Source organism: Nuphar pumila, chromosome 4, assembly GCF_984573655.1.
Source record: "Nuphar pumila chromosome 4, dmNupPumi1.hap1.1, whole genome shotgun sequence".
In the NCBI taxonomy this organism is placed as follows: domain Eukaryota; kingdom Viridiplantae; phylum Streptophyta; class Magnoliopsida; order Nymphaeales; family Nymphaeaceae; genus Nuphar; species Nuphar pumila.
Window position 1 is genome coordinate 2,729,697 of NC_143252.1, and position 22,836 is coordinate 2,752,532.

Below are 22,836 nucleotides of genomic sequence, written 5' to 3' on the forward strand. Positions count from 1 at the left end.
TTTTGAGGGCAAGATGGGGCATATAGTAAGCTATTTTTTCATCATTTTGTATTTACTTCCTTTCCATATGCTGTTTGCCCATGCAGTCTTCTTGATTCATGTGTAGCATGGAATGGATTAACTTTGGACTTCTACACAAAACAATTATGATCATTTAATACTCCCCCTTCTTGGAGATCAAAATTGTTCTACTATTAAGACGGCTACTATCAACATAAATGTTGTAGGTTGGGCATACAACATTGCATTGGTGCACATTAAGTGCCTCATGTGTGTATGTGTCTATGTAAATATAGATGGGGCTTATTTGGGAAGAATGAACTGATTCATGTAGTTTAGGGGTGTATGTGTGTATATGCAAACAAAAAATTAATTACTTTAAAAATCTCCAAATTTATTACATAAGCATGTTTATACAGTTAAGTGTCTAATAAAATATTATCATATATATATATATATACATATATATATATATAATATTTTTGTTTGGACATACTTTTTGTTTGTTAAATTGTGCGTCTTACACATATAACATGCAATCACATACTTATTGCTTGTATATGGATATGTGTGCAAGTCCATGCGAAATTTTAATGTGGATTTCTATCTTTAGTTACAAATATGAGAATGTTTGTTCACTGCATTTTACAAGAGTATGCTTCCGTATACTTGAGAGCATGACAAATAGCACGGCAGAAGTGGGCTCATTGCCCAAAAAGAAGAATCTAGCCACTATAGTGAACTCAATTTGGGTATGAGATGATGATGATGACAATTTCCTGCTTAATCAGCTGAAATATAGCAATTGTAGACATTTTGACTCTTGGCAATCTTTAACTACATAAAACCATAACTGAACTGTGTAGACAAAATTTAGATACATAACACGCTAGGGTCTAAATGATGAATTTAGGCACCCCTTATGTTGTAGGGTTTCAAAATTTCTGCCAAATTGAGCAGAACTTCCACTAACCGAACTCAAAAGCTGATTATGGACCACCAATACTCTTTAAAAAAATTGAAAATCATAGTTGGATAGAGGCAAAAGGTATAAAGATTTCTATCAGAATAAACCAAAAAATCGATGAGGGTTTGAGTTAGAAATCTAGAGAGAAGGGGTTGGGGTTAGAAAGAAAAAGGAAATAGAAGAAAGAAAGAGAAAGAGAAAGAGAAAGAGAAAGAGAAAGAGGAAGGATGGGTTATAGAAAGAGAGGGGGAGAGATGAGTTGGAAAGAGAGAGGAGAAGGGTATTTATAGGAGAACGGGGTGGGTCGCCCCCTACCCCTTATGTGTCTATTTTCTGGGAAGGGAGGGGGTGACTCATCCTCTCCTTTACTAAGTGTTAGCAAGAGAGAGAGGGATAGTGACACGCTCTCTCTAGAACTTTGACACCTAGAGAGAAAACCATGTTCTCCCATGGTTTTCAAAAAATTATGTTCTATTTTTTAAAAAATAAATAAAATATTCAATCATATTTTAATACCTAAATTGCCTTTAATTAGATACCATATAACCAAATTGCCACTTATGTATAAAAATTATCTTTTTACCCCTTTGTGGTTTAGAAATTTATCTGAATATGCCACTGAAATGATAAATTACTATTTTACCTCTAATAATTTTATTAATTTTTTAAAAATACCTCTAATATGAAAATTACCTTTTTTACTCTTTTGTGGTTTGAAAATTTACCTGAATATGCCATTAGGGTGGTACATTATCATTTTGCCCATAACAATTTAATTATTTACTAATGTCTTTTAAATATGGACCCAAATAAATATCTAGATCTACTGAAAAATATCTGTTTGGATAATATCTGGATCCATCAAAAATTCAGATACGAGTTTAGATTAGTGTTAGGATCTAATAATTATTCAAATCAAGTTTTTTAGACTTCGAATCATATCCAAACTAGTTCAAGATACATAAAGGCTTAATTTTTCATAATTTATTTAACATTGAAATTTTTTGAATATTACAGCAATGCTCCCCTCTTCCTCAATCTCGAGAATCATGACGAGAAAGGTCTCATCTCCTTTCTTAAGACTCTTCTTAAACTGGAGCGCGGATACCAAGTGCTTACAAGGCTTCACCACGAGCAGTGCAACAATTGTGCAAGGCTTCTTCTCGTCCTTAAAACTAACAACATTCAGATGACTCATCGGCATAACCTTGTTGCTTCGAAGGAACTCCATACCTAGGATGACCTTGAAATCATCCATTTGTGCTACAGAAAATGTGGACCTTCCAGACCAGCTCAAAATTCCCACTGGTGCATCGCAGACAACTCCATAAATAGGCTTGGCTTCAGAGTTGATCGCCTTTATCCGACTCTCTTTCTTTTTTATTATAGCCCCAATCGCTCTCTCTCTTCAAGAGAAACAAAGTTTTGTGTGGTGCTCGTGTCAACCAATGCCTTATCGAGTCACTCATTTATATGAATATACGTTGGCTTGCAACATGGCTAGACCTGATCAGGCATGCCATGAATTTTGTATTAGACCCAGGCTCAATCCCAACTGGGCCTAGGCCCAACCCGGTTTGTCAATGGGTCTATCTTGGCCTAGCCTGTCTCATTAATGGCCCCATAAAATCCATCCATATTCCAGCCCGCTTAACCTAGGGATGCACACTACCCGAGCTTGGCTCTCCCAAAGGCTTGCATGTACAAGCTCAGCTTGAGCTCGGCCTGAGCCTGAAGCACTATTATTCAGGTTCGGCTCATGCCGAGTTTCGAGCAGAGCTGAGCTGGACTCGTTTAGCTGGCCCTGAGTAAAACGGGCTGAGCTGGGCCAGGCTCGGCCTATTAAGATGAATCCTAAGGATATTTACATTGTATGCACAACCTTTTAGATTTCATCTCATTTTTTAAATTTGTGTCTAATCTTAAATCAAACACAATGTTTTATAGTTTTACTAGTTGTGTGTGGGTCTCCTCAAAAATCAGATTACCCTTGTTTTGACAAAAACATCCCGACATTTACAATCAAGATTAAATAAATTCAGCATAAAAAAAAGAAGAAAAAACATTAAAAAAGATTAAATGCCATACCATTGCCCCCAACTGTTCATCTTCTCAACAAAATAACCTACCAATTCACAACGGCAGTCGTTGCCTGAGGGCGAAGCGGCGGTGAGAGCATAACAACGCACCTGGAGTAGCGTAGCACCGGCCACGGCCCACGACAGTCATCGACTCCTTGTTGTCATCGGTACTTAAGGAGAGGCAGCGAGGGGGCATCGTCTGACTGTCAGAGGGGGCAAGAGGAGTCATCGGAGGGAGGCATAGCAGTCGACACTTGGCCGAGGCAGAGCATTGACACTCGGCAGAAGCAGAGGAAGAGAGGACTGAGGAGGCACAGAAAAAGATTGGAAAAAAACATATGTTATTAAACTGGTGGAGCGGGGCAGGTCTACGGGTCCGAAACCGCTTACACGAGCTTTATCGAGCTCGGTAGGTTGATCAGACTCGGCTGATTCAGTTATCTTCCGAGCCGAGCTTAACCGCGGTTAGTTGTGCACCTCAATCCACACCTATTGAAAGGCATCATTCTTTTGGTAATATCTGAAGTTGGTTTTACTGATTTGATATTGTTTAGATCCAAAGCAGGATTCTATCCTTTGGCATTTGATCCTAACCGTCCAGCTGGACAGTTAGGATCCGTCTACATTTAGGTGAAAACGTAGACCAAGCACAACTATTGATTAGATGGCTAGGATTGAATGTAGGATAGAACCTATTTTATGTCAAAAAGAGTAGTGACAATACCAATTATAAACCTTTTCTGGAAAGAAAGATTAATTTTCAACTGTCTCGAGGATATCAGCATTCATTTTTTTTTGGTGTCGTATTGGCTGGAAATGGGAGCGGTGATACGAAGCCACCAAGAAAAAAAAAAAAAGTATCGGCCAATATAACGTCAAAATAATGTTGGAAATGTTTCACTTTGTGGTGCTAAGGTACACAAAGACATTTTCTTTTTTCTCCATCCCTTCTCTCTCCTATAGAGAAATGAGAATATTCATGCTACAAATTATTCAAGCTGCATTCAAACTGGGCATTTTCAACAATTTTCTTTTTTTTTTGTAAATCTGATTCTCCAAATGTGCTCAGCATAATTCATTTGGTAGAATCGACATTGAGGATGATTTTTGAAAATTGAATATTTATAAAAGTTTTAAACTCTATAAAAATTAAAATTAATCAATCTAAAAGTCGTTTCTATAAATTCAAGCACGTAGAAAACATTAGCATGACCAGAAATTAAAAAAAAGAAGAAGTGAAGGGAACCTGCTAAATTATATGGTTAAGAAGGATTATATATATATATATATATATATATATATATATATATATATATATATATATATAGAGAGAGAGAGAGAGAGAGAGAGAGAGAATATTTGGTGCTATTTAAGACACAAAAATATTGATCCAGAAAATCATATGTTCAAATTTAACCACATAGACATTTGATCTGTTATTTTGGTATAAAAATATGAATTTTTTGAATAATAAAATTTCAGTGCATTTTGAGCTTTTGATTTTTGAAGCCTTAAACAAAACCTGCTTATATGTCACAATCACATAATTCAAAAACTCACTTTCTACTAAATAAGTAAATCATGTAGATCACATATCGTTTGCGTGAATACATTCGTCACAAGCTAAAATTAAAAATGATTTGTAAAAGAATAGTCTGAATGGACAAACACAATACAGCAGTCTAACGAAGACTTTGTACATATAATTACAATAAAGAAACCCAAGTTAACATAACAGAAAAGATAAAATAGCGAAAGGAAAAGGGGGATGGGCGGAAAGGTTGTTTTCAGAGATCGGACGGGACGGATTGTCTGCAGAGTTATCCTGCATTGGTCTCCCCCCACCCCCACCCCCAAGTTGAAATAAAGACCAGCCCAAGAGGATCCATCCTCTCTCGCTCTCTCTGAAGCTTCTTTCAGTGTGCGCGCGTGGGGCGGCACCGCGCTTCCCCGTCCTCTGTCCGCGTCTCCCTCTGGAAGAAAACGACCCAGTGAGTGAGACCCATCACCATCTTCTCTCCCCCCTCTCTACTTTCTTTTCCTTATTCCTTTTTCTTGATGAAGAAAAGAGCGCCTTGTTTTTTCTTTCTGTATCTGAATTGTTTTTAGCTCCGATTTCTTCAACCACTCGTAGAGAAAAGGAAAATATCATTCTTTTTTTTGCATCCCCCTTCTTTTTATTTGCCTCTTTTGCAGATTGGTGTTTTTTTCCTTGTGTTGTTGGGTCATACTCGTTTCTTTTTTCCTGGCCTTACTGTGCCCATCTCGATCGATTAACGGGTGGGGTTTTTCCGTTTTCTTGTGCTTTTTCCCTAGTTCACTGTTCTAGGAATTGCGGCGTGCTAACTGTCTGGTAGATTGAGCGATATCCATCTGCTGTTTTGTGTTTATACCTGCGTTCTCAAGCGATTGAGGGACACCCATGTTTTTTTTTTTTTGAGTTTTCTGCCCTAGTTCATTATTCTGGAAGTTGGGGAGTTGGAAAGTCCCATTATGATTAGGTCTTTTAGTTGAACAGGGTTTTTTTGAGGTTTTGGTGGGGAGAGAGAGCCTACAGTTATGTTCAAACAGATACTCGGTAAGCTCCCCCGAAAGCCATCGAAATCGGCGGAGAGTAAAGAATCAGGAGGAAATGCTGCGGTTCCCCTCCCCGATTCGTCGAAGAATTTGAGGACCAGTGACTCTGGAGGTGTCCGGCATGGGAACTCCGGGGCTGTTAGTGCCTCTTCATTGCCCCGAGCAAATGACTCGGCCTTGAATCGGGATCCTGGCATGAATTCTGAACAGGCTTTTGGCAGTAAACTGCCGGCTGTTGATCATATGAATGCCAGGAAGGGAAACGATTACTTGGTTGCCAATTACCAAGCTTTGCCGGGCTTCAGGGATGTCTCTAACTCCGAGAAACAGAACTTGTTCGTGAAGAAGTTGAACATGTGCTGCGTGGTGTTCGATTTTTCTGATCCTGCCAAGTTTTCTAAAGAGAAAGATATCAAGCGGCAGACGCTGCTGGATCTCGTGGATTATGTAGCGTCGGCCAATGGCAAGTTTACAGAGCCTGTAATGCAAGAGATCACGAGAATGGTTTCTGCCAATTTGTTCAGAGCACTTCCATCTTCCTCTCATGAGAGCAAGCCAGTAGAGTCGTTTGAAATGGAAGAAGAGGAGCCCGTGATGGATCCCGCATGGCCACACCTACAGATTGTGTATGAGTTCCTTTTGAGGTTTGTCACGTCGCCGGAGATGGATGCAAAATTGGCAAAGAGGTATATTGATCATTCTTTTGTTCTTAGGTTGTTGGATCTTTTTGATTCTGAGGACCCTAGGGAAAGGGAGTACTTGAAGACTATTCTTCATCGGATATATGGTAAATTTATGGTACACAGACCGTTTATTAGGAAGGCCATAAACAACATATTTTATCGCTTTATTTTTGAAACGGAGAAGCACAATGGGATTGCAGAGCTGCTGGAAATTCTGGGTAGTATTATTAATGGGTTTGCTTTGCCTTTGAAAGAAGAACACAAGTTATTCCTCGTCCGTGCTCTAATTCCACTTCACAAACCAAAGTGTATTGCTACGTATCATCAGCAATTGTCTTACTGCATCACACAATTTGTAGAGAAGGACTGTAAACTTGTTGATACAGTAATAAGGGGTTTGTTGAAATACTGGCCGATTACTAGTAGTTCTAAGGAAGTCATGTTCCTGGGTGAGCTGGAGGAGGTGTTGGAAGCAACTCAGGAGGCAGAATTCCAGCGGTGTATGGTGCCATTGTTTCGCCAAATTGGACACTGTTTAAACAGCTCACACTTTCAAGTATGTTCGCTTCAATTTCCTTTGGATGTTTGTTATGGATGAATTTTCAAGGCTTTTGATTCCCCTCCTCCAACATGTCTGTTTATTTTGATTTTCATTCTCTTGACTCACAAAATTAAGGGTCTCCTGTGCTCTTTAAGTATCAACAAGTTATTTACCTTCTTAATCTTCACTATTTCTTTAGCAATAGGTTAGTTTGCTTACTTTTAGCATGTCTGATTTTATTTTATGTTTCCATTTTTTCACATTTAGTTCTTTCTTGCTCATGTGAGCTATTCTTCCTAACAAAATTGCTAATCTTGTTTAGGATTATATTCTTATAAATGCCTGATTCTTATTGCTTATTCGTGCTCGTGGTCTTGACAACTTTATTTCTATCTATGTTTTATTTAATTTAAAATTTTGCTGAGAAATGCTATGCAAGATGTGGTATCTTATATATAATTTTTCCTATTATATGCTTGTATTACAAGGCTTCAACTGGGGGTTGGTATGTTCTTCTGTCAGGTATTTTGGACATGTGTGCTTCTCCAGAAGGTTTTGCTAGAAACCCTAAAAATATGGTCGTGTCCTTTCGGGGGACTGTTTTTCAGTCTTTATCCTAATGATGTAATCTGAAGTTTGAACTTTTTTACTAGCTGATCCTGGACGTTGTAGTTCTGAAGTTTGGACTTTTTTATTAATTGGCCCTGCAATTTGTAGTTCTAGTTCTGAGATTATGCTGAACCCTATTATGGATTTACTATTTGTCCCTAAGAACCTCTAAGGTAAGTTTTGGAAAGATAATTATGTTTGGATTTTCAATGTGAAAAATTGCAACTTAAAAGAAATAATGGTCTGGAGGCAACTTTTTGATTCTGAAATGATCAAATTGGACAAAAGTTGTAACCATAAAAGTTGGAATGCTTAAGATTTTCCTCTGCACCTTGCTCTCTGTTGGTTGATCTCTGTCTTGAGTCTTGACCACTCCTGCATCTTTCTCTCTCCTTCTTTGTATACATCATACATCAACATTTTTTCAGAGCATACCTTCATAATTTAAAGTCTGGACATCCAAATATCACCGTTATCATAAAGAATCCATTGTAAAATGTATATCATCTAATGCTCTGCTCTATTTGTCTCTCTTGACCTATGTCACATCGGTGCGGGTGCGGGTATGCGGCACTTTCAAAAAACTTGGGTGCGGGGGTGCGGCAATTTTTTATATATATATATATATGTATATATATATATGTATATATATATATATGTATATATATATAAAGTCCAAAAGTTGGACATAAATGACCCTGGGTGCAGTCAATGCACCCAGGGACAGGTTGACCACACCGGGTGCCGCACCCGCGTCACATCGCGTCGACGCGGGTGCGGCACCCAGTTGGCCGAGTCCCTGTGACATAGCTCTTGACAGTTGTATGCATATAGTTCTGAAGAGACACTCCATGTACTTTACAAGATCACTTCTATCAGACATTGCAGTATTGACCCTTTTATTTTTCTGTATGAATATCCATTTCACGCTCCTGTTGCTGCTTGCCATGCTTCATTTCTCTATCAGGCATAACAATATTGACCCTTTTATTTTTTTTCTCTATGAATATCTGTTTACACTCGTCTTTCTGATTGCCATGCTTCATTTCTCATCTCATGTAGAGAAGAATATATTTGATGAGGTATTTCTACAGTTCTTTTCACATCCCATTTCTTGTCCCATCTTATGCTATCTTGAACATTTTTCAAAAAATTTGTAAGTCACCAAGTTACACATGTTTTTAGAATAAGGAGAGAATGTCAACATCCTGAAGTAATGGATTATCTGGTTTGGAAGCACGTGGGCATTTCAATCAGGTTATCTTGTGATGAACCCAGATCTGAATATCCAGATTCTGTCCATGAAGAGGCAGGGTGAAACATGAAATTCTCTTGAACAAAAATGCTATATTAGAAACTTATATCAGGGGAGCTCAGTAGGTTATCAGAATAAATAACCATACGTTTTATGCTCCTTGTATTGTCCTTGTTATCATCATCTTCATAGCCTAAATTATATGTACCCACACTGGTACTAATATGCTGTAAGAACTGATGCACCTTTTTCTTAAGTCTATTTCAAGTGATGGGGTAAGTTCCTTTCCTCTTTTTCTTGTTGCATTTGACACTATGCTAAATTTATCTGATAATTCATGTTTCTTCTTCTCAGCTTGAACCTTTATCTTCATTTTGTTTGTCGGAGGCCATGTTTAGAATTTCTGGGTGACTTGTTTGAGACATCTTCTGGCATTCGAATGATAAACTAGTTCCTCAGGATTCTTTTGTTGCATGGTTGATGGAATTTAAACTTGAACTTGGTCAGCTCGCCATGTAATTGCTTTAAGACGTCTGAGTGAGTTACACATATTGTGGGTTTCGTATGACTTAATGTTTGTTTGGGTTGTCAATTGGCTTGGAAACTCAGACCATGGACTGCCTAGCCTGGTTTGGCTCGGTTTTGGGCTCCATTTGTGGAGCCTGGTCCAGCCTGGATTTTGTCTGGCCGACTTGTGTGGCTCAGCTTGAATATATTGTATGTATGTATGTATGTATGTATGTATGTATGTATGTATGTATGTATGTATGTATGTATGTATGTATGTGTACTGGGCCGTCCCAACAATTTTTCATAACGAGCTTGACCGGAGGCCAGGCCTGCCTATCACCCAGCCCTAATTGTTTGTGGGAATTTATTTTTGCTAATCAACGTAGCCTTGATGAGAAAGTCTTCTTAGTTGGCTTTGATTTAGTACCTTAGTAATGCGTGAATATGGGTTCTTGTTAGTCGATGGTGCATATGTATCAATCTGTTAGCAACAGAAGGGAGTGGGGAAGATTGTGGGAAATAACAAATTGTAAAGGGGTGAAGTGATAAATCTTGATGGAAGGGACAGGGTAGGTATTTCTGAAATTGTGCAGGATTTGAGTAGTCACTAGTAGCTAGAATATATGACCCATGAATTGTAATTCAAAGGCATAGGATGAAATAAAGGATTTCTGGAGGTTTCTCCTCCCTCAAAGAGGACCTCGCCATTTCCAGCGTTCTACCTAAGAATAGTGATCTGTTTAGATTAGGCATCATTCAGTAAATCTGAATTGGGATCTCTCGAAACTAGATTGTGAATTGCAGGATTTGTTTTTCCATCTGAAAATTCCATTCAATTCCCTTCTTCCTTTAGCAACTTAGATCTTACCAAAGAGATCTACCATTTTTGGTATCATAGCCAGGATTCTGGGCCGTCAACATGACTATTAAGGAGGTCCAGCAGGAGTTAGAGGCACTCAGACAAGAGCATGCTAACATTCAGATTCAGCAAGAGGAGATGTGTGATTTGATGAGACAGACGCAGATCTCGATGCAGCACATAGCTGATCAAATGGCTCTTTTGGTGCAGAATTCGACCGGCAAATGGGGATATGATCATCATGAAGCAGAGAGCTCCACGCATCATACAATGATTATACCGAGTTGGCTAGCAAAATTGGAATTCCCTCGATTTTCCGGCCAAGATCCAATGAGCTGGGTCTTTAGATCGGCACAATATTTCCAATATCAACGGACACTGGAAGATCATAAGGTCGCTATCGCCTCAATTCATCTGGAAGATTATGCATTTATGTGGTTTTGCTGGCGTGAAGCTCAAATGGGCACACCAAATTGGGAGTTTGTTAAGGTGGTGACAATCAGGTTTGGACCATCCTCGAATTTTAGCGTTGCCTTGTCCATAATTAAGCAGAAGGGTACAATCTCAGATTATCAAGCTGAATTTGAAAATCTGATTAATATGGTGACTGGAAGGTCACAGGATGCATTCATTAATAGGGGCCTTCCTAGGGGGGGTTAAAGGATGACATAATGGTGGAGGTGCAAGCCCTGCACCCTAAAACATTATTGGAATGTTTTAAAACTGCTAGAATTGTGGAGGAAAAGAACCAGAAGAAGTTTCGAATTGGGCATGATACTAGGCTGATGCATCTAGAGTGGCCTTGAAAATCAGGGGAAATTAAAGAAGTACCTGAACAAAAGGGGAAGACAAGGCAAGCTGATTGTGCACGCCAACTGGTTGTAAAAAAGATCCCAAATGAGCAGATGTTAGAAAGAAACGTGGTCTATGTTACCAGTGTCGAAAAATGGGGGCCCTGAGCATCGTTGTAAGACTCTGCAAATGTATGCAGTTGAAGAGCCAGAGGATGAGAATGAATTTGAGACTCAAGAATCAGAGGAGCACGACTGTAATGAGCCTCTTGAAATCTTGTTGCATTCATTGTTTGATGTAAGAAAGAAACGTGGTCTATGTTACCAGTGTCGAAAAATGGGGGTCCTGAGCATCGTTGTAAGACTCTGCAAATGTATGCAGTTGAAGAGGCAGAGGATGAGAATGAATTTGAGACTCAAGAATCAGAGGAGCACGACGGTAACGAGCCGCCTGAAATCTCGTTGCATTCATTGTTTGATGTGGCCACACCACAAACGATGAGAGTAATTGGCAAGTTGAATATGCAACCTGTTAGTATTCTCGTGGACACAAGTTCCACGTTCAACTTTGTTAGTCAAAAGGCAACTCAGGCATCCAGTTGTAAGCTGATTCAGCAACTCCCTTTTGAGATGATGGTAGGAGACGATAGTTCCATGAAGTGTAGCAGTAAGTGTGCAGCTGCTAACATTGAGATATAGGTCTAATCGTTCTTGCTGGATTGTGGTACATATGAAAAGTGCCGACGTTGTTTTGGGAATACGGTGGCTTCAGTCTTTTGGGGGACATTATGTGGATCTTCGGGGATATGCATATGCAATTTACACATCAAGGGGAGATAGTGGTGATTCGTGCTAACGTGCTAACCGTATGGAATTGCAGGAAGCGAAAGCTGCTAGTGCACTGAAGATATTTAGAGGGATACAATATAACATACATTTTGTTTGTTGCTTGATTCGAGAGACTATGACAACAATGGTGATCAGGTGCCAGTAGAACTCAAACCACTGTTGAATGAACGCAACAATGTTTTCAATAAGCCCAAGGGGCTGCCACCATAGCGCAGCCATGATCACAGGATTCCTATTGAAGCCAGGGTGAGGCCGCCAAATGTACGTCCATATCATATGCCCACTCCCAGAAGGCAGAGATTGAGAAGCTGGTGCACAAGATGCTGGATGAGGGGTTGATACAGTCAGGCACTAGTCCATACGTGCCCCCTATTTTGTTGGTGAAGGACGGGATGTGGCATTTTTGTGTGGATTACCATGTGCTTAACGCAATAACTATGAAAGATAAGTATCCAATACCTATTATTGATGAGTTATTAGACGAGCTATATGGAGCCACCTACTTTTCTAAACTTGATTTGCGAGCTGGGTACCACCAAATTAGATTGGCCCCAGAAGATATCCTAAAAACAGCATTATGTATACATGACAAACATTTAGAATTTAAGGTGATGCCGTTTGGTCTCACAAATGCACTCACAAGTTTTCAAAGTCTAATGAATGATGTGTTTCAGGAGTATTTGATAAAGTTTGTGCTTGTATTTTTTGACGATATATTGATATATAGTAGGTCGTGGTCTGAGCACATTGAGCATTTATGGATAGTGTTGCAAACTTTGCGGCAAAATTGATTGTTTGCTAAACTGGCCAAATGCAATTTAGGTCTAATTCATGTTTCTTACTTGGGACATGTGATCAGCAATGACAATGTTGCAGCGGATCCCGCAAAGATGAAGTCCGTTACCAAATAGTGTACACTACAAACTAGTCGGCAACTAAGAGGATTTCTGGGATTGTCTGGTTATTATAGGCGTTTCATTAAAAATTAACTCGTCTACTTAGGAAAGAAGCAGTTTTCAGTTGGGACACGGTCGCAGACAGGGCTTTTGAGCAGCTCAAGCAGGCCTTTTGTTCAGCTCTCGTCATGGTGTTACCTAATTTCAACTAAACTTTTATTGCGGAGATGGATGCCTCAGACCAAGGAATAAGAGCGGTAATGACACAGAATGATTGACCTATAGCTTTCTACAGTAAGGCAATGACAAATAGATTTTGCAGACTAGCTACGTATGAGAAAGAACTATTAGCTAGTCACAGTCGTATTGAAGTGGAGACATTATTTGCTCGCCAAACAGTTTATCATTCGAACAATCCATCAAAGTCTGTGCCATTTAATGAATCAGCGAGTCACCACTCATTCACAACAGAAGTGGTTAACAAAACTACGGGAATATGACTTCGTAGTTTAGTACAAACCAGGGCAGGAAAACAAGTTTGCTGATGCCTTGTCCAGGATGGAGGATCCTCAACTGAAACTGCTCTCTTCCCCTGAGATGGAAATCTGGAAGAAGTTGCAAACAAAGCACAGTAAGAGTGGAGTCAAAGCTTACTCATGAGCAGTTGAGTAGAAATACACAACAGTGAAGGGATACTCTATGAAGGGAGGGTTGATGTATTACAAAGGGCGAGTGTTTGTCCCAAAGACCTTCAAACTAATACCTGTAATTTTACAGCACTTCCATTCTTCTCCTGCGGGTGGACATGAGTCAGCAGATCGGACATATCATTGCATGTAACCATCCTTTTATTGGAGAGGAACATTGGCTGATGTACAACACTATGTGCAAGAGTGTTGCGTCTGTCAACACAACAAATATGACACTCCAGCTGTCGGAGTTGCTGTAACCATTGCTTATGCATCAATTGACTTTGTGGAGGCTTTACCTATGGTGCAAGGTAAGTCGGTGATAATGGTGGTAGCGGATAGACTGTCTAAGTATGCCAACCACATTTCTCTCGCTCACCCATTCTTGGCAAAGGATGTAGCAGAGAAATATCATGAATATGTGTGGAGATTGCATGGTATTCCTAAATCCATTTTTCGTAGATCATATTTTTGTCAGCACCTTCTGGTGTGAGTATGGGTACTCACTTAAAAATGAGCACATCTTATCATTCTCAAACAAATGGTCAGATGGAAGTGGTTAATAAATGCATAGAAACATATTTACGATGTTTTACAAGAGAAAAGCCTAAGCAGTGGTTGAAATGGCTGCCTTGGATAGAATGGTGTTACAACACTGTTCATCATTCATCGATAGGAATGACTCCCTTCAAAGCAGTGTATGGTAGGCCCTTCCTCATGTTTAGAGTCTTTAGACTTACATTTCGTGCCATTCGCTAGTGGAAGAGGTTGATGTTCAACTCAAGGATTGTGATGAGGTGTTACGTATTCTGAAGAAAAATTTGGATGTGGATAAAACAATATTATGACCATAAAAGGAAGGACTGAGAATACATGTCTGGAGACTAGGTATTACTTAAACGCCTCCCTTATAAACAACACACTCTGCATTTGGGAAAGCAACATTACATAAGCTTTCACCTTTGTGCTATGGACCGTTCTATAAAACATAAAGGATTGGGATGGTAGCATACAAGCTTACTTTACCGGAAGATGCCATCTTATACCCTGTATTTCATGTAAGCAAGTTGAAGGAGTTCAAAGCCCACTAGCGTGACTCCATTACCACTGACTGAGAGTCAGGAACAATATTGTTAAAAGTGCGCCTCAAGGCGCAAAAAGCATGCCTTGCCACAAGGTGAGAGCCCTTTGGCCTTGGGGCGCACTAAAAAAGTGCAAATCCATTAAGGTGCATACCTCGTACGCTATGGGGCTTACGCCTGAAGCTGAGGCTTGTGCCTTTTTTGTTTGGGTTAAATGGGGGTCAAAGCCCCTATTTGACCCAAAAACGGGGGAGGCTCGACTGATTAGGACACTCCCCCCTCTCATCTCTCCCTCTCTCGTCTCTTGCCTTCCCTCTCGTTGTGTCCCTCTCTCTACTGAAAAGAAGAAGAAGAACAAGAAGAAGAAGAAGAAGAGGAACAACGCCCTCCCTCTCTTTGTCTCCCTCTTTCTTTGTTTCTCCCTCTCTCCCTTTCTCTCTCTCGTTGTCTCCCTCTTGCCCTCTCGTTGTCTCCCTCTCTTTATTTCTCCCTTTCTCCCTCTTGCTGTCTCCCTCTCTCTCTTTGTTTCTCCCTCTCTCTCCCTCTCGCCATATCTCTCTGTCTGTTCCTCTCTCCCTCTCTCTCTCTCTCTCACGCACTCTCTCGTTGTCTCCCTCTCTCTCTCTCTGTCTCTCACTCTCTCGTTGTCCCCTTCTCTCTCTGTTTTCTCCCTCTTGCTCTCTTTCTGTCTCCCTCTCTCTCTATGTTTCTCACTCTCACTCTCCTTGTCTCTCTCTGGTTCTCCCTCTCGCCCTCTCTGTTTCTCCCTCTCGCTGTCTCCCTCTCTCTTTGTTTCCCCTCCCCCCCCCCCCCCCCCTCTCTATGTTACTCCCTCTCTCATACAACCTATTCTTGTCTAATTTTTTTCCTTCCAATAACAGATGGGTTTGTGATTTTGTGCTTGTGTAATCTGTGAGATTTGTCACTCTTGTAATTGTAGATAAATTTGATTTTTTGCTAAGTGCTCGGTAGGTGTTATTAATCTGGTTGCTAGTCTTTCATAATGGGACTAGTTTTTCGTGAAGTGTTTGGTGGGCTATATTGCTGGGTTGATAGTCTTGCTTAGTGAATCTGTCTTGCCAAACCTCAATGTGATTGCTGCAGTGATGAGTGAACAGGCTCAAATGTGTCATCATCCTAATTTTGCATGAATACTATTGAAAATTTAAACTTGCTATATGCTGCAATTATAGACCCTAAATGTTTGTGAAACATTTAGAACACGATGATCTTGATCTTTTGTTGGGCTATTTAATTATTAAAAGTTGTTAATGCTAATATGCATTTTCTGATGATGGCATAATGTTGAGAAATTTGATTGTTAGCGATTTTGTTACTTAATTTTTTATTGAATGCTCATATTTTATTTCTTAGATACTTACATATATCAGGTTGTTGCATTAATGTTACTTTTAAATGTTAGTCTTATATTTGTCTATATTTATTTGAGATTTTCTATTTCTTATTGGTTGTTGCTTCATCAATAAAACATTTATTTTATTTATTTGTATTGTTAGATATTTTTTAAAGGATTTTTTTATGTTAATTTTTTTTGAGGCTTACACTTTATGCCTCGCTTCAGTTTTTTGGTGGAGCGCTATGCTACGCCTGAACACTTTTCACAACATTGGTCGGGAAGAACCAGTTCCGACTCGTATCATAGGCAAACACAAAATTTGGAATCGTAGGAGCTTAGTTACTCAAGTGCTACTGGAATGGGCAGGGTTTGGAAAAGAAAGTTCAACATGGGAGGATGAAGATTAAGTGATGATTCATTACCCTGCACTTTTGCACCTTGAGGGCAAGCTGCCGTATTGAAGAGGGAGTGTGTTAGCAACAGAATGTTTAATTTTCTCTTGCATGCATTGTAGTGGGGGGAGGAGGGATTGTGTGAAATAAAAATTGTAAAGGGGTGAGGTGATAAACCTTGATGGAAGGGACATGGTAGGCATTTATGAAATTGTGTAGAATTTGAGTAGTCACTAGTAGTTAGAATATATGAGCCATGAATTGTAATTCAAAGGCATAAGATGAAATAAAAGATTTCTGGAGGTTTCTCCTCCCTCAAAGATGAGCTCGCCATTTCCATCGTTCTACCTGAGAGTAACGATCTGTTTAGATCAGGCACCTTTCAGTAAATCTGAATTGGGATCTCTCTAAACTAGATTGTGAATTGCAGGATCTGCTTTTCCATCTGAAAATTCCATTCAATTCCCTTATACTGTAGCAACTTGGATCTTAGGAAAGAGATCTATCACAATCCATCACTTGACGGTGCTTTGCGCACACACAAACACAAACACAAACACAAAGATGTCTCAATATCTGGACATTATGTTTCTATTCTTTCATGAATTTCATTTTTTAAGCCTTATCCTATGTCACAAGGACTCGGCCAACTGGGTGCGGCACTCGGTGCGGTCAACCTGACCCTGGGTGTGTTGACCGCACCCAGGGTCATTTATGTCCAACTTTTGGACTTTATATATATAATTTTTTTTTATATTTTTGCCGCACCCCCGCACCCAAGTTTTTTTAAAGTGCCGCACCCCCTCACCCTCACCCTCACCCACACCTGCACTCGCACCCGCACCCATGTGACATAGGCCTTATCTTTACCATTTAATGCTTTTTAAGTTGTCGTTAGTAGAAAAGTTGTGTTGCTTAAGTTTTAAGGAAAGCACATATGTTGTTGACTTGTGCGAATGATTTACTTAGTTATCCATGAGGCTGTAAAGGTGTGTAGGTTGCATATCATGTATCAACTTTATTGACATTATTGACTTAATTGACGAGATGAAGCAAAATGGAATGAGCAAATCCATGTACATCACATCTTTAAAACAAACGTTCCTTTTTTTGTCTCCATATGTTTCCATTATTCTTGATTTTTCCTTTGATTTTAGTGATCCCCAAGAATAATTTTTGAAACTCTTTTCATGATATTTTAAAAGTTTCTTGAGATAAAGGTTTTCTTAATAACCGTGATCCATGGAAAAACCAATTTCATGGTGGCCAGGGTTGATATTATGTGGAGTTAGATCAGAGGTTGCAACATTTGATATTTTTATGGAATTAATTTAGGGTTTGTGATGGACGTTTGATCTCGAGAAGATGACTGTTGGATGATGTGCTCACACTTGCTCACACTTATTGGTCCCCCATAATATGTATAATTGGCCTCATCTGCTAGTGACCTCAATTTCAATCTTAAAGGCAATAGTTGATAGATGGACAATGGTGGATTATCTTCTAATATGGCTTAAAAAATAAGGTGGTGAAGGAGGGTGGGAATGATATGAAAGTTGTAAGACTGTGGGTTCTCTTTATGTCATGAAGCGGATCTTTTTTTGGATGTGGAGCAACTGATGGCAGTTTTTAGTGAATGGTGCCATGGACCATTGGTAGATCCTTGTTGGAGTCTTTCCTATAAAGCAATTTAGGGTAAAAGACCTTGGGCCAGAACTTTTGTGCCAATAACATGAAAATGGTCCTTCATGGGCAATTCCAAAGACTTAAACATGCTTTAGACAAAGTTTATCTCATGTTTCATGATTTTTTTCATCTTCAGTATTGATTTTTTTCTTTTGTTTTATTTTTGTAATTGCCATTGGTGTTGCTCTTATTTATTCTTGCACCTAAGAAATTAGAGGCCTACGTTCATAGTCACTGGTATTGTCAATATTTTGAAAATATTGTGTTATTCTCAAGTCACAGGGATTCATCCAACCAGGTGCTGCACCTGTGTCGATGTGACGCGATGCGGGTGTGGCACCTAGTGCGGTCAACCCGAACCTGGGTGCACTCAACACACTCAGGGTCATTTTTGTCCAGTTTTTAGACCTTAAATAAAATAAAATAAATTTCTGCTCGATGAAATGGGCTGCGGAGAGGAGGATTAGGGAATTTTTTTTTACCCTAATCCTCCCTTCCTCTCCTCCCGACCTCTCCTCCTGAAGCCGAAGTCGACGACGACCTCTCCGCCGGACCCCGACGCCGACTACGACCTCTCTGCCGGACCTCTCCTCCTCAGGTACTGTCTCACTCGCTCTGTCTCTCTTCTCTCCGTCTCTCACTCTCAATCTCTATGTCTCTCTCACTATCGCTCTCTCTCCCACCCTATCTTTTCCTCTCTCTGCAACCCTCTCTCTCCCGCCCTCTCTACGCAACCCTCTCTTTCCCTGTCCCAAACCCCTCTATCCTGCCCTCCCTTTCCCTCTCTCTGCAACCTTACTCTTCCTCCCATTTTCTTTGCGTTTATGAAGCAATGATTTCAACATTGCTTTCTCATACACTATGTTGTTACACATTGTATACAGTGCCATTATCCTTAGGCAACTAGGAAGGCACATTAGAATCAGCTGCTGAGCTGCTGGTTTTACCGGAATAGAGACAGTTCTGCCAGACATAATCCGCAGGGAGACGCTGCTTTGATTGACAGTTCATGTTTATACTTGTTATTTGCATTACTACGGCTAAGAATGCTCTCTTCGTCACTAATTTATAGGTGGCTTTTGTTGTTCTATCTCCTTCAAGCATAGCTCCATCATGCTAAGCTATGTTCGGTTGCAGTTTCATCTATGTACCATCTCTATTGAGCATGCAAAGGTGCCATTGATCCTAGAGTATGCATTGGCTAAGGCTAAGCATTTATGGAATTCATATGCATGAATAGTTATCATACTTGGGAGTATGCATGTCAATGGTTCGGATTTGGGTCAGATATCCAAACCAAACCCGAATCTGTGTACTCGGATTTGATAAAGTGAGGAGCATCCAATTAGCAATTACAATATAATTTACTTCACTTCTTTTCTGCTTTACTTATTTGATTGTTTTTATAATTGTGGTGTTGGTTTTTATGATGTAAAATAGAATTGTAGATTGTTAATTTGATTTATTGCATGCATGATGCTGAATTGATTTGATGATAATTGTTTTTTATTTCATTAGTGTTACTGTTGTTAATTGTTAAAACTTAAAAATTATATATATATATATATATATATATATATATATATATATATATATATATATATATATATATATATATATATATATATATATATATATATATATATATATTTTTTTTTGCCGCACCCAAGTTTTTTTAAAGTGCCGCACCCCTGCACCCGCACCCATGTGACAGGTTATTGTAGGTTTTCAAGGTCAGCTGATATTTCCCGAGATTTTCAAAACATCACCAAAACCTAAAATATTGTGATATTTTCCCAAGATATTTCTGAGATTAAAAAAACACATCTTCTTATATATTTTAAGTATTTTTTTGTTTCTTTTATATTTTAAAGCCTTTTCTAATTGTTTCAAGAAAAATACTACAAAACATATTATTTATTGTCTCTTTTATTATTCATAGCTTTTAAAATTTTCTCGAGAAAAATCACATTTTGAAAATTTATCTAGAAATTACCTTTAACGATAAAGTGAGTATGATATATATACCAGCGGGAGGATCGTCCAAACCATCCAGCAGCATTTGGACAGTCCATCCTGCTATTGATGGACGGTCCTCTCTCTCTCTCTCTCCACCCGATGCTTGACCTCCACCTTGACACTGCTCCACCCTCCTCCCCCCACGCCATCCCACATACGATGATGGGTAGCCATCAAATGGTCGTCAGCGTGCCACCAGGTGGTCTCCAGAGAATGACCTGCTTTCTCTCTCTCTGGTTCATCCTCCACACCTTCCCCAAAATTTTCCACGGCCTCCCCCCTCCCTCTTTCCATCATTTCTCACCAGCCACCCAGCCACCAGCGGGTGGTGTGTGTGTGTGTGTGTGTGTGTGTGTGAGAGAGAGAGAGAGAGAGAGAGAGAGAGAGAGAGAGAGCAGGACTGTCTGATTTTTAAAATTGGGCAGCTCATAAGGAGCTGTATGGTTTGGACCATCCTACTGGACGGCCCCCTTCCCTATATATATATAATACTAAATTGGTTTTGATATTGTTGTCTGTGCTTTGGATCATTTTCTTATTTGTGTTTTGTCCCATTTATACATAGTTTATGTGAACGAAACTAGTGAAGCTGCTTCAGCCCGATGCTTCAGAAGCTTGACAATATTTGTATCCAATTACCCAATTGCTCAACTAGCCCGTGTGATAGGTGTATGAAGTGCCCTACTGGAGGTAATGAGCAGAATCGATGATTTATAGAGAAAGGATGGGGAGTTCTGAGTGGCAGAAAATGAACAAACATAGCTGGTTGCTGTTGAATAGGTTTCGATTAGAACTAGGATTACTGTCGATGGTGCCATAACTAGCCAAAGTCAACCGGAGACTAACCCTGGTTGGCAGAGGAGTACTTGTGGAGATGGCAGACCCAGAAACTGGGTGACGGTCAATATGGAACCTCTTGGCCCATAATGGGACGTCCAAACCAAAGCTGTGGATGGTGCCATAACTTTCAACCAGTTGAGCATGGTAGCGGGATCAGTAAGAATCACACTGTCAGACATAGGGCCTTGGGTTCCAAATCTCACACCCTAGCATACCAGAATAACTTACAATGGTGTCATGATGACTTGTTTGCTAATCCTGGTGGAATCCAAAAGTTGGTGACTTTAAGTTCCTTTTAGGGGATAATTTGGCAAAAAGCATGTTTGACTGCAACAGTTTCGTCTAACACATTCAATCATCTGAGAAAGATGTGATGCTTGATATTTGGACTTTTAAATGGTAAGGTCTGATTTGGACACTTTTTATATGCATCTTCTGTTGCACTGCAAGTATGAGAATGTGTAGACTTTTTCCTGACAACAGAAAGACGACGGTCTAAATTCGATTTTTGCAGGGTTCATGAGCAATATCTAGTGTTAGAATGAGATGCTGAGTGTTTGTTGAACAAACGCATTCTATTTGTTTCTGCAGGTGGCTGAACGTGCTTTATTCTTATGGAACAATGATCACATTGTTAATTTGATTAGACAAAATATAAAAGTTATTCTGCCCATTATCCTGCCATCTTTAGAGAAAAATACTAGGGGGCACTGGAATCAGGCAGTTCAAAGCCTGACACTAAATGTCAGGAAGATCTTCTTGGATCTGGATCCTGAGCTATTTGAGGAGATCTTGATAAAGTTCCAGGAAAATGAAGACAAGGAAAAAGAGGTTCAAGATAAGCGGGAAGCCACGTGGAAGCGGTTGGAGGAGGTTGCTGCATCCAAGGCAATCAGTAATGAAGCAGTTCTCGTCCCCGGCTTTCTTCCCTTCCACACTGCTTCAATCAGTCAATGGCCTGTTGCTGGGAGTTGAGCATTTTCAAATGGTTTTATGGGTCTATCAGGGGACATCCTAGGGGGAGCAGCTTGTGCTGCTTTTTTGAGTTATCTGGTCTGAAGGATGAAACTACACTGTACAGGGAGCAGATGTACTCGAGGATGCTTGCTTTCACTTCTGCCTCGTTGCTATTTTTATTTGTAATCTAAACTGAAGCCACTGTATATATTATATATGCATATGAAGGCTGCCATTTGATCATCTCTTTTCATGTTGACACTAGCTGGAAGATGGCAATGGAGGAACTTGATCGAAGTTTCAAGCTGCTGCAGTGCTGCTACTTAAAAGTACTGCATTGGTTGGTTCATTGGTTGTGGTTCCCTTTTGTTGACATTTTAAAGGATGACTTGGTGGGCCAAAGCCACTGGTTTTGCCTCTACCATCTTGGAAGTTAATTTATTTTCTTGATTATCATAATCAAAGTATTTGCTCTCTTTCCCCTTGCTAAATATTTTGAAATGCTTCATTTGCTGCTGCTCTCTCTTAACCTTGTCCAGAATTCACATAATAGATTATCACGGGATGTTCAGAGTATTCCACTTCAAAAGTTTCCATCAGTATATAAACCTCCCGCTCTACGGTTGGCTGGCTGCTATCTCTGCATCGCCAATCCAGTCAAATGGATGGCAGGTATCAAAGCCTGATCGGTCGTTAGATTGATAGTTGGCCATTGGGGTGCTACCTTGTGCAAAAATGAGTCTAGGCATTGAATTGTTTCCTTAATGCTGTTTACATCTTATGTCATTTTCTATGCTAGTGGGTGCATTTAAATACTTAGGGAACAAATTTTGGAAAATGATCATCCGCCACAGCTAATTTGACATGTTTCTCAAAATGCTTTACAATTTTGGCTATTCTCTTTATATCAAAAATAAAAAATCATAAATATTCAGTTAATTTTTTTTTACCTTTTGCACATGCTTCTTAAATATATGAGTTTTTTCTCAAGTGTTTTTTTTTAAACAGCCTATGTTCTCATATCTAGGGGTGACAATCGGGTCGGGTTGGCGGGTCAGCATACCTCAACCCGAACCCGACCCGTTTATTAAACGGGTAACCCGACACGACCCGCCAACCCGCTTAATAAATGGGTTTGGTCGGGTAAGCGGATTGGCGGGTCGGGTTGGTGGGTTGACCCGCCCACCTAACCCGTT

At 39.8% G+C, this 22,836-nt stretch overlaps 1 protein-coding gene across 1 annotated transcript; it reads left to right on the forward strand.

Moving 5' to 3' along the window:
• Positions 1–4,919: 4,919 nt before the first annotated feature.
• LOC149839059 (serine/threonine protein phosphatase 2A 59 kDa regulatory subunit B' gamma isoform-like) lies at positions 4,920–22,131 on the forward strand. The gene is made up of 4 exons (XM_090002243.1): positions 4,920–5,039; positions 5,567–6,864; positions 21,275–21,653; positions 21,765–22,131. The coding sequence occupies exons 2-4, from the start codon at positions 5,608–5,610 to the stop codon at positions 21,824–21,826; spliced, it is 1,698 nt and encodes a 565-aa protein (XP_089858369.1). The 5' UTR covers positions 4,920–5,039; positions 5,567–5,607; the 3' UTR covers positions 21,827–22,131.
• Positions 22,132–22,836: the final 705 nt, after the last annotated feature.

What these genes read in the sequence shown, in the direction of transcription:
- LOC149839059 (XM_090002243.1), top strand. Translation starts at nt 5,608, where the DNA reads ATGTTCAAACAGATACTCGGTAAGCTCCCCCGAAAGCCATCGAAATCG. An exon ending in TAAACAGCTCACACTTTCAA is followed by an intron (nt 6,865 to 21,274) that starts GTATGTTCGCTT and finishes TTGTTTCTGCAG; the next exon opens with GTGGCTGAACGTGCTTTATT. An exon ending in TCAATGGCCTGTTGCTGGGA is followed by an intron (nt 21,654 to 21,764) that starts GTTGAGCATTTT and finishes TACACTGTACAG; the next exon opens with GGAGCAGATGTACTCGAGGA.